General features: G+C 37.0%; 1 protein-coding gene across 1 annotated transcript in view; it reads right to left on the bottom strand.

Annotated features, from left to right (window-relative positions):
- The window catches only part of FBN2 (fibrillin 2), a 167,873-nt gene that overhangs the window by 52,033 nt on the left and 103,196 nt on the right, over positions 1–12,644 (bottom strand). Inside the window, exons 21-26 of the mRNA XM_085213340.1 lie at positions 11,790–11,927; positions 10,467–10,517; positions 9,898–10,023; positions 6,990–7,217; positions 6,505–6,630; positions 3,629–3,757 (exon numbers count right to left, since the gene is read on the bottom strand). Coding sequence (XP_085069466.1) covers positions 3,629–3,757; positions 6,505–6,630; positions 6,990–7,217; positions 9,898–10,023; positions 10,467–10,517; positions 11,790–11,927 — 798 coding nt within the window. The remainder of the gene's footprint in view (positions 1–3,628; positions 3,758–6,504; positions 6,631–6,989; positions 7,218–9,897; positions 10,024–10,466; positions 10,518–11,789; positions 11,928–12,644) is intronic.

Raw genomic sequence — 12,644 nt, 5'->3', positions numbered from 1 at the left:
GGAAGGTAAGAGAAAATATAGACTCAATGCTGAATGAGGAAAAGGAAATGTGGACAATGGACACCTGGCAGAAGGTATATATTTTCTGGATGAGGTGCCATGAGATATGGTTTGGTAGTAATAGTAATGGTGATAGGAGGACGGCTGGATTAGATGATCTTGTAGGTCCTTTTCATCGTTGTGATTCTATGATTCCATGATTCTATGATTCTATTAAAAACTGTCTTGGCCTACATCCTCCCCAGTAAGTATTTGCTTTCAGGAATTTGAGACCTAAAATCAGCGCTAAAGTCTAAAATAAGGAAGACTTACTCTTGATGGGACATTATCAAGTTAGGGAACTTTAAAACAAATGAGACATTCACAGGTCCATGGAACCTTGTGAAACATACCCACAATTGCTGAGAAATTTAATCAATGTCACTGTGAGGCCACTATGGATCATCTTTGAAAAGTTATGGCAATTAGATTAGAATCTTAAGTATGGGAGGAAAGCAAGTATTAATCCATTTTACAAAAAGGGTAAGAAACAGGATATATGGAACTGCAGGTTATTCAGCCTTATTTTGATCCTTGGGAAAGTGATGGAACAGAGAAGATTTCAATTTGGAAGTCATCTCCAAACATACAAATGATATGAAAACAACATGGCATGGTTAGCAGAGACTTAAAAGGAAAAATCATAACTGACCAACTTGACAGTTCTCATCAAAACAATGTCTAGATCAATGGATGAGAGAGCAGCAGATGCTTTTTATCTTGACTTCAGAAAGGCATTTGACACTGTTTTCCCAAAGACCCTTGCAGACAAACTGATGAATTATGAGCTAGATTAGGGCGTATTAGAGTAGACTTAAAAGTGAACCAAAAGCTTCAAAGGGTTGTGATTAGAGTCTCGGAGTCCAGATAGGAACTGGTTCTTTGTGGTATATTTCCAGCAGTCAATAATGGGACAAATACTGTTAAATAAGTTTGTTAACGACATGGATGATGGGTCAGAGTGCATCCTTAGGAAGTGGGGCAGGTGACAGAAAAATGGGAAGAGTAGTTCACACATTCAGAGGAATCTTGACAGGCTGAAGAAACAGGCAAACAGAACACTCACAAAACAAAAACAAAAACAAAAACAAAAACAAAAACAAAACAAAACAAAACAAAAAACCAATGGCAATGTTCTGCTCCTGGACTGTAATAAACACACTCAGAAGGACAGGCTGGGGACTGGCCAACTGGAAAATAGTTTTGCAGAGTAAGACCTGGGGATCCCAGCAGACTTAACACGAGCCAGCAACATGCCTTTTGCACTGACAGTCAGCAGCACCCTGGACTGTGGTGAGATGAGCCTTAATCTCTACGTAACAAGAGTAAGACCCTATCTAAAGTGTTGCATTTGGTTCCAGGCTCCCCAGTACAAGACAGAGATTGATATACTGGAAAAAGTTTCATGGAGAATCACTGAGTCTAGAAAGGGGATAGAACTTCAGATATATTTTAAGAAAAGCTTAGAGTCCTGTGAATGTTCAGCCTTGAGAAGAGAAGGCTTGAGAGGGTTTATCAGTGTGTATAAATATTTTATCACGAGGGTAAGGAAGACAAAGCTACCTTCTGATTGGTGTCCACTGACAGAACAGGAAAGAAATATGAACAAAACTGAAAGACAGGAAATTCTATTCAAACATGGAAAGAAACTTTTAAATTGGTAGATGCTCAGAACAAGTATCTGAGAGATATGGACAAGGGAAAAGCCACTGATGTCACCTAACTCAACTTCAGTAAGGCCTTTGACATGGTACACTACAACATCCTTCTCTCCAAACTGGAAAGGCAGAGATTTGATGACTGGCCTCGTAGATGGACAAAGAACTGGCTGCTGAATTCAGTACAGAGAGTGGTGGTCAATGGCACAACATGCGGATGGAGATCAATAATGAGTGGTGTTCCCCAGGGGTCACTTCTGGTCACTTCTCTTTAATATCTTCATCAGTGACATTGACAGTGGGGTCAAGTACACCCTCATCAAGTTTGCTGATGACACCAAGCCGTGGCGTGCAGTTGACACACTAACGGGGACAGGATGCCATCCAGAGAGACCTAGGCAGGCTTGAGCAATGGGCCCAGGTGAACCTCATGCAGTTCAACAAAGACAAATGCAAGGTCTAGTGCTTGGATGAGGCAATCCCCATTATCAATACAAGCTGAGGGATGAAGGGATAGAGTACAAGCCTTGCTGAAAAGGACCTGGGGATACTGGTGGATGGGAAGCCGAACAGGAGTCAGCAGTATGTCCTCACAGCCCAGAAAGCAAACCGTATCCTGAGTTGCATCCAAAGCAGCATGACCAGCAGATCAAGGGAGGTGATCGTGCCCCTCTGCTCTGTGATGGTGAAGCCTCACCTGGAGTACTGCAACCAGATGTGGAGTCCTCAGTACAGGAGAGGTGTGGACCTGTTGAAACGTGTCTAGAGGAGGGCCACAAAAATGATCCAAGGGATGGAACACCTCTCCTGTGAGGACACACTGAGAGAGATGGGGTATTCAACCTGGAGAAGAGAAGGCTGCAAGATGACCTGAGAGTGGCCTTGCAGTATCTAAAGGAGAGTTAAAGGAAAGAAGGGGACAGTCTCTTTAGCAGGGTCTGTGTTGACAGAACAAGAGGAAATAGTTTCAAGCTTAAAGAGAGTACATTAGATATAAGGAAAAAGTCTTTTACTGTGAGGGTGGTGAGGCATTGGAATAGATGGCCTAGAGATGTGGTGGGAGCTCTGTCCCTTTGTCCCTGGAAACTTTGAAGGCGAGTCTGGATCAGGCCCTGGGCAACTTGAACAAGTGTGGATGTCCCCATTCACTGCAAGGGAAATGGACTAAATGGCTTTCAGAGGTCCCCTCCAACTCTAAGGATTCTATGATTCTATATGACTGCGCAGTATCCATCCCCGAAGATTTTCAATATCCAACTGCGTATGATCCTTGCTCTAGTTACTCAGCAGGGGTTGGACTGGACAATCTTCAAAGGTGATTCTGTTTCAGGAGTCTTTGAAGAGAATTTGAATAATTTGCTCCTTTCATCAAAAGAAAGTTAGATCTTAGAGTCACAATCATAAAACTGAACTTATCTAGGGAGAAGAGCATTCAACCAAGATGAAAATCTCAAACTTTCAATTTTTATGGTGTATACAGAATGTTAACATCAGATTTTTTTTGTAAGGTGGTTATCAGCATTTGTTGTTTCAGTATCTATTCTTATATGTTTAGACCATCTAAAGATATGCGGGATTTAGGAAATACTCTCAGAAGTCCTAATAGTACAAAGGAAATACGAATCATACTACTTTAAGAATACCTTTTATTCTTAGCTGTATATTTCAATACCTCACTAGTCACTGCTGCAATTATATGAATGAATAGTCATTGATGATCTATATTATCTATATAGAAATATGTGAATATCATCAGCAAAAAGAACAAGCAAAACTGCATGCACAGTTCAGTTATCCATCCTATCTACTGAACATGTCTTTTTTTCAAGAAGTCACAGTAATTATGCTTATCAAGCATTCACTGCAGCATAGCTAGTATAGTACAGGAGTACAGTAAATAGAAGGACTTAGCTCATCTTGGCAACACTTACCCATACAGTTCTTCATCATCATGAACCCACTTTCATAACCATCAAAGCACTCACACTCAAAGCTTCCAGGAGTATTAACACAGGTACCACTTCCACATAAGTCTGGAGAGATCCGGCACTCATCAATATCTATATTACAGTAAATGGAAAGGTAGAAAAATCAGAGTTCAAAGTGATCCTTCATTTCACAAAAAATGGTCATTTAAAATGAATTAGAAGAAAATCATATGTAGTACATAACTCAACAGCAAAACGTTATTCATTTAATATTTAAAATAATCTGATGACATGAAAAAATTTGTGGAAGATTCATGATGAAATGACTTTAGAGTTCTCAGTTATACACTAAGTAACAAGTAGGCTTCCATTAAGTGTAAATTAAAATTATGTTATAAGAAAGCTAACTGTAATAAATTCTAAGTCATTACTACCAGGCACCATTTGACCCAAGAATGCACTGCTATTGACATTAAATTGCTTTTCATGAATACAATTCTCAAGTAACAGCATTATAAGCTTACAACAAGTTTTGCTTTCAAAATCAAAGTAGCTCACCTGAAAGCAAGAATTACAGTTCACTAGTTTCCTGTAGCTTGTGTATTTTATTAGCTAAGTTTTAATGATACTGTCATAGTTTTGTGATTTTTGGTTTTCAGTATTCCACATCATGACATCATGTAGTGCACTGGGAGTTAAAGTGTTAATGCTCCAATTCCGGGAACCTGTCCCTGTACACTGCAGAAGTCATGGGATCTGGCCCTTCTTGGTTGGGCGGTCTCTTACTGCTTTGCAGTGGGTGCTGGAGGGTGCTTTCCTAGCCATACCAAGCTTTCTAGGTTTGATTCGGTCTCAGGAACTTTCTCTCCCCCCTATTTTATTTATAGTCTCAATTTCAATTAGATTGTATTATCACAGTTAGTAAAGTAAGTTTTCCTCCATAGATTGTTGCCATTGCTTTTTTTCTTTCCTTGAGCCCAGCTCCCATCTGCCTACCCCTTTTCCCATTTTCTTCCCATTTTGTGGGGTCAGGGGGGGTCCAGGGGCCTACTGCCCCCCTGTCATGGGCATAGATCGATCTAGTTAACTCCGTGACAGACACTGTCACTGGAAAACTATACCAGATTTGTAGAAGGTAAAAGAGAAGGAAGGACTCATTGTAAAACATACTGGTAGTAAGGCAGGAATCTGAACAGGAATTTGTAACATGGATATGATACAGCGAAACAGATGCTCTTGAAAAAGAGGACTGGAAAGGACTGGATAGCGTATTATTCTCTGTCTCCTCACATCTTTTTAGACACCACTTCTCCTTATTCTACCGTCCATCCACTGTTTCTGAGGTGAACTAGCATTCAATACCATTGGTTCATGCCCTCTTCTCTACAGTCTCCACCTTCAAATTCATTCACGATTATTTTTTATTTAATAAGAAAACATGAACTCTGTACAAGGAATAAAAATTAAAAAGTATTTGAAACAATAAAGATGCTAGTCCAAGGGGATAGGGCATAGGATTGGTTCTGTCATCCAAGAAATCTGGGAAGCAAGAAATAAAATAGCAGAGAAAGGCATGTCATAGGACATTTCTGTTCTATGATGGTGACCTGGGCAGAGGACTGATTTCTTGAGTAACCCAAGAAAAGAAGGAAAATGGAAGCTTAACTGAAGAAACAAAGAAAGAAGAAAAAAAGAAAGAAGAAAAAAAGAAAGAAGAAAAAAAGAAAGAAGAAAAAAAGAAAGAAGAAAAAAAGAAAGAAGAAAAAAAGAAAGAAGAAAAAAAGAAAGAAGAAAAAAAGAAAGAATCAAAGACTGAGTAATTCATTTTTCACGACATGTAAGAATCTTCTTTGCCTCGTTATTCCACATCAACAGGTTTCTGTTGGTAGAACAGATGTTCTCATACAAGTGTTCTCATACACAGATGTGCAGAGGTGTGGAATGATAATCCATGTGGTGGGCCTTGGATGTCACTGACTGTGTGACTTTCTACAGGCTTTATAAAATATTTTGATGCTAATATAAAACAAACAAACAAAAAGTCTCCCACTTAAAAAATCTGTGTCTCTATTACTGTTCAGTGGAACATTTTAATCAGAATAAACTTTCCGTGAAAAACAGAACCAAATGAACTTTTGTAGGGAGAATTTTTTTGACCTATTCTTGTTAGATTAGAAATAAAGTTAGTTAAACGCATTTCTCATCAGTGCAGTCACTACAAAAACAAGGAAATCACCAGTTAGGGCAACATTAACGTCCAGACCAACCTCAGTTAACATGCCTTACCACCCACACTTCATATTACTTAGACTCTCTCCTGTGTGGTAAAAAAAACCTCCTTCATTTTCAACAGAGAACCACCCACAATGCAGGCATCCAGGTTCTCATAATCGGGAAACTATCACACTTATCTTCCATTTCAGCTTTCTAGGCAGTAAATAACAAAATACTAAACTTTTAAATTAAATGCATGCCTCTTCTTGAGTTAACACATTGCTGTCAGAATTGCACAGGTATTTCTGTATGTGCTTAGCTACCACATCTAAGTGAAAAATAATCAGTACTGGAGTCTCTCAGTTCATCTGGTAAGAAGAAAGTGAGTTAATCTGTAAGTTAAAATGTTGAAATTAGCTTTACTGGTGACTTTATTTATTTTTCATAATGACAAGCACTTACAGCACCAATTTAACAGATTCTTAATGTCCACATATCAAAAGAAAATCAAATTAATTAGAGAATCACTTTCTGAAAGGAAGACAGTTATCCACTTCGACCACAGATTAGAAATTGAAGAAAATCAACTGCATTAAACTCCCAGATCACTAAGCTATGTAACCGTCACAAGTTCCTTTAAAAGCCAGAGAAAATGCAAGACTTACCTGTACAATTTCTTTCCTCCATATCTAAAGCAAACCCATTGTTACACCTACATTTGAAACTTCCGATTGTATTCCTGCATTTACCATTCATGCACATACCAGGGAATACCTTGCACTCATTAATATCTACAAAAAAAAAAAAAGATAGAAGGCTTAATTATTTTAAATATTTATTTACTTCTATTTGTATTTATGTTTATATATGTAATCGAAGCTTCCTTTTCCTTCTTTCCTTCTTATTGGCATAAAAGGAGGAGTCAGAGCAGCAGGAGACACCACTCAGGGCTGGGGAAGGGGAAATAACTGAGAAGGATGAACACACAAGCAGTAGGTTTTCCACCTGTAATGCCAGCTCTGTAAGGCAAACATATTTACAGTATCTCTCATCTCAAGTACGTAAGAGATACAAACCCTGGCATCTCATTAGAATGGTCAACAAGATGTAAGTATAATTTTAAATCCATTACATAATAATTAATTCTTGCCTTTATAAAATGGTCTGCCAGTTAGAATATCTCCTCTGTTGGAAAAACCAGGACCTCTGGGGCACAGAGCCTCATATTCCTTTGTACCAGGCTTTGGACACTCCTCACAGTCAGAGCCCCAGGCAGCACCCACAGCACAACAGCAGGCATCCATACGAAATTTGCCAGGTACAGACTGAATGCATTCATCTTCATCCCATTTCAGGTAACACTGCTCCGTGCGAATATCTGTCCAATTTAAAACAACAAAGGGAAATGTTACATTTTGGTGGGGTTTTCTGTCTTTCAGAAGCAGCTGTTTCCAGGGCATGATTACTTATGTGATCCTCAAGACAGATTTCTGCTCAAGATACTATACACTGCACAGAGTTGAAGTTTGAAATTGCTGTTGGTAAGCTTTCAAATCTCTGCTGTATCGCATAGCAGTAGAAGTATTTCTCTAAATGCTAACTTCTGCAACTTAGGAAAACGTCTCTGAATTTCAAACATCCTGAAAACTGTACAAATAACAGGAAACAGACAATTGCAGCAGTGTTAAAGAAGATATCTATGATTCCACATTCTCCTAGTATGACTAAAATGGACTGGAAGCCAGAATATTTGATGCGATATACTGAACTGGAAATTAGGCTTTAAGAACCCTATCATAACACTTTTATTTACTTAGCACAAAAAGCTTTGGAGAAAATGCTATATTTAAAAAACAACACTAAAGATCTGCTGAACTATTTTCTATACACATCTTCCAACATTTTCCAATATGAGTGACCTTATATACATCCTAAGGTAAACAATTCAGACGTATAAGAAATGGAAATTGTTTGAAGAATATTTATGGTTTCCTGCAAAGTTCCTCATATCAACATCATATTTATTTTCATTTCAACAGATTCAGCAAACATAATCTAATAAATACTTGTTATCACTAAAATCATTCCAGTGGACCCTGCAGAAAACAAAGTACTTGAGAAATATATGCCACAGTGCTTATGTAGCATAGGAGAAAGCATGTATCTTGTAATGTAGAAGGATGTTTTTTCATTGAAATAGGAAAAGAAAAAATGGATTTGAGGGTAAAGCAATTCTGTGCACTGCTTGAAAACAACTCCACTGCTGCAACTACCTCTTCTTACAAAGTTTCTCACTTAGAAGTAATACAGGGTTGAAGGCCACAGATGACAGTGCTGAAAAGAGAACTGATAAGAATAGGATAAAAAAAAAAAAAAAGAAGTAAAACCTAGCAGGAGAAACTGCATATGCTATACACATGCATCTTGGTGGACTTTGTTTTGAATTATTTCTTTTTTCTAAGGGAACTTTTATGCTGAGAATGCACATCTGTTTATTTTCAAAATTCTCGTTTTGAAAAACATCTCTAGAACTGCATTCATAATTTAAAAAATCATCACCAGTAACAAAACACAACCTGGTAGCTGTTTGTATCAGCTACTGATAAACAGCAGAACAACTAAAGGAAAACCTACTGCTTAAACTTGAATCTCGGGGAATGAGAACACTGCTGAAATAGAAAATATGGGTTAGAACAGCCAAATTCTTGACTGAAGTGAAGCATGGGCTCAAAAATTGTAATTGTTCTGTTCTGTTTTCTCAAAAGAAATCAAATGCTGTCAGTAATTATATTTTTATAGTCCTTAGAAAGGGTAAAAAATGAACAAATTCCAGAATCTTTTAAGTACACAATTCACCTACTTTCATCTTTTTCATCTCTGATTACTGATTTTTAAAGATTTCAAAAGGACAATTTGAAAAGTTGTACTGCAAAAAAGCTGAATCCATAGATGGAGAAGGTATGTTTAGCACTAATTTCATTTAAAGCAGACCTGCACTTTTTAGGATACATTACAAATCATAATAAATCTGTCACTGCTTTTCCCCATAATCTTATAGATAAATATTCATATACACTGAATATGAATATTCATGAATATTCATTCAATGAATATATATGCATAAATATACAATATACATTCTAAATGATGAAATATAGCTTGTTTTTTGTTTTATGTAAATATTTTGTGCAATCTGAATTTGGATTTCACAGCTTATAAGATGTAAAAAGTAAAAATTCTTTCAGAATGCTACAGAACATCAGATTAAAGAGGAACTGAAAAGAAGACCAAGTACATTCACTGTCAGGCAATGCTGTGCTATTAGGAAAACTTAGATGCTGCAGAAACGTGTAGCAATGTAACATTTTATAAAACTTGTGACTGTAAAAAGCACTATCAGATTTCATTCATGCACATCCATTAACAGACTAATAACACTCACTATACTTTTTTTTGTTTGCATATTTTTGTTTCCTTTAACTTATATACAGATTGTAATACTTTTTATACCTAAAGCCTTTTTTATAGAGAACATTATGCCTTCAGTGACATCATGTTTTTTCTGTAGAAGATACATGTCCTGCACAACAAAGATGAAGTCTTATTTTTACCTACATCCACTTTACTTACTTTCAAACAAATCAATTTCAGTCTGCGTATTTCTGCAATAGGATAGTACCTTAATATCACAAAATGAGTAGATAGAGAAAAGAACAAGTCATTATGCATTACAAGGCTCTGTCTGGCCAGCAAACTGCTTGTTGCCTAGCTCACAGTGAGTTAAACTGGGCGATGTAAATTACATTATGGGCAACAATCTAGTAAAACCTATTGACTGCAGTGAGGGCAAAACCTGTCATATCACCAACATTCATATTCCCCAACTCTTCCCTGAAGTGAACAGGTATCTGAAATCCAAGCAGACATAAACTAAAACATACTTAACAAAGTCAGCGGTTCAGAAAACAGACCAAATATTCCTTCTTACTCCTTTAAGAATTATTTCAGATAGTTATTAAACACAGCTGAAAGGCTGCCAAAGTTGACTATGTTCTTACCCAAACACACTCGTCCTGTTCCATCCAGCGTCAGTCCTTCTGGGCATTCACAGTGAAATGAGCCTCTACTGTTAACACATCGTCCATTGGGACAAACTCCAGGAAAAACATCACACTCATTTACATCTGTTGGTAAGAGAAGGGGTGAAAGAAGTTTCAGAGTGTATGTTAATTCCAACAAGGAGATAGTGACAACTTTACTGAGAACTTCAGCTGTACAAAAGGAAGCACAGCATTTCACTCATGCTGTATTAGGATCTGAACAAGCATCTGGCTCCCTCTCACCCAAAGGAATCTTATAAGATGATATGACACAGGACATTAAGATGCTACATTCTCTAAATAAGACAAAGTGATGTTTGTGGATGAGAGAATGAAGAACATCAAATGTATTTAAGGAGCACTTCCATCCTTTTTGTACCATTTTGGCATTTCCAACAGTGTTAAGTAATAAGTTCTCAACAGTCATTAATTGATAGCAGCACTAAAATTAATATGATTACAGCTCACCCTCTCCTTTATTTATTTTCTGAGAGAAAAACGAGTGAAAAGAAACACAAAAACTTTACCTTCACAGGTAACACCTTTAACTCTGGCAAATCCTCTTGAACAAGCTGTGTCTGGAATCAAGCAAAAAAGATGCATCACTGCTTCAGAATGAAATATGAGAGTAAGTAATATAGGAATAAAAATATCTTTGCAATTTTCCAACATTATCTAAGTTTGACTGCATAATATAGTAAGTGATCTAGCCTCAATGAAGACTACTGACTCATATGTTTTATTTAGAACAAATAATAACGGAGGAAATTAAATGTTACATAGTTACTTTGTTGTGCTTTCCACTAGGAGGGACAGAATGAGATGAATCTCAGCACTTAGATGTAGATAAAAGGTACATGTCCTGTAGGGCTACAGGATTTAAAGCTTTAGTGATTCCAGTTATTAACAAAGAGTTGTGGGTTTTTTTTTTGTGGTTTTTTTTTGTGTTTTTTGTGTGTGTGTGTGTGTGTGTGTGTGTATGTGTGTGTGTGTGTGTTTTCCCTAGCTTTATAAAGCATCTAAGCAAAGATGTTATTTTAGGATATGTATGTAAAATGTAGAATGATGCAGAGATAAGCAAGCTTGCTGAAATCTAGAAAGTTAAAGAAAAGGAAATTAAATAGCCAGATGTACTTCATCTAAGCTAATGAGTGCTCTAGATTAATTAGTCTTTGATTAGTTTTATAAGCCTAGACTTACCATATTGCTTCCTGGACTCCAAAGCAGTATCTCTGCTCGATGCTCCACTGCACAGTTAAAAGCACTGTTGGATGTTGTTTGTACCTTGCTTATCAGATCAGACACATCTGCCCACAGTTATTGTTTCAATTAAGAACCACAGGCTAAAATGTCATGACACTAGTTCAGTCTCTGGTGGTTTTATTCAAACCTTAGGGCAAGAATGTGGCACAACATATTCTCCACAAAACAGAGCACACATTTAGCATTCCTGCTTCCAATCTCTAGCCTTAACCTTGTGACCTAATACTAGTACTATTCTACAGTCAATAATGATACATAAGCTATGTTTGAAAACAGTTGGGATGAGTGTTAACAGTCCACAAAATAAAAGGCCTTCAAGATTTTTACCACGTATTTCACTTTATTTTTTTAGTCCTTATTTCAAGCTATTCCAGTGCATTATACTTGTGGAAAACTACTCAGGAATCCACTCAAATATTATTTCCTCACAGCCTCAAAGTTAGAATGATCTCTGATGATGGAGATTAGAAAAGATGCTATGGAAAACAATTCATAGCAAAAAAAAAAAAAATAAAAGTGAGAATTTTTATTGTAATACATTCACTTTTCTCCCAAAAGACACAGAATATGAAAGCATAACAGCATACCTAATTCACACCGCTCACATGGGCTGCCCCAAGCTGCTCCTAAAGTAGCACAGCATTCAGATTTCAGTGTAGCACCGTTGATGTTGACTTCACAGCGACTGTCCTGGATATTAAGCCAGCAAGTCCCCTTCAGGCTATCTGCAGCACAAAGAAACAATATGGAACTGTCACAGCAGGAAGAGCTGACATCTCATAATGCCACTGGCAGACACAGTACAAAAAGAGCACAGTCTGTCTTTTAAGAGTAGGATCTTGCACTTGAGTCATTTTGTACATTTTGTACAGTTTTAGAAGCAGAGGAAATAAATAGCACTATCACCAAAAATGAGTGATAGAGTGTACCCTTTGAAGCAATCTATAGTACAGGTCTTACAGCTAGCACAGGTCTACCAGCATAAACTCTGCTGCCTCTGTACTCTTAGGTACCCAAGTCTTCAATTCAAAACAATCACACTTTCAAAGCACAATTCACTTTTCAAAATATAAGTTAGATCCTAAATCAAGTATGAATTTTTGAAAGTTCAGTATTTTTATCCTATTATATTTAAAAGAGGCCAAAATTCTTAAAGCAGACTACAGTCTTTGTGTTTGGATAGTTAAAAAGCAGTCTGTAAAGATCTAATCCAAATTTGGAAGACAGCCTGGATGGAGTTTAACAGCATGCACATTCCCATAGTTCAAAACTAAGCAAATGGCTCAGATTAACGTAACAAGACAATTAATGCAAGATGAATAGGAATTGGTTTTAAAGGTTTATGTATGATTTACATACAGAAAGTCAGACTATCTATTAGGTGCTGTTGATTAGTATTACTCATAGCTTATACTTAGGAGCAATGTGCTCCAGATTTTTTT

Source organism: Meleagris gallopavo, chromosome Z (assembly GCF_905368555.1).
Source record: "Meleagris gallopavo chromosome Z, MGAL_WU_HG_1.1, whole genome shotgun sequence".
NCBI classification, from domain to species: Eukaryota; Metazoa; Chordata; class Aves; order Galliformes; family Phasianidae; genus Meleagris; species Meleagris gallopavo.
Note: the sequence above shows the minus strand (reverse complement) of the source record. Positions and strands in the feature narration are given on the sequence as shown.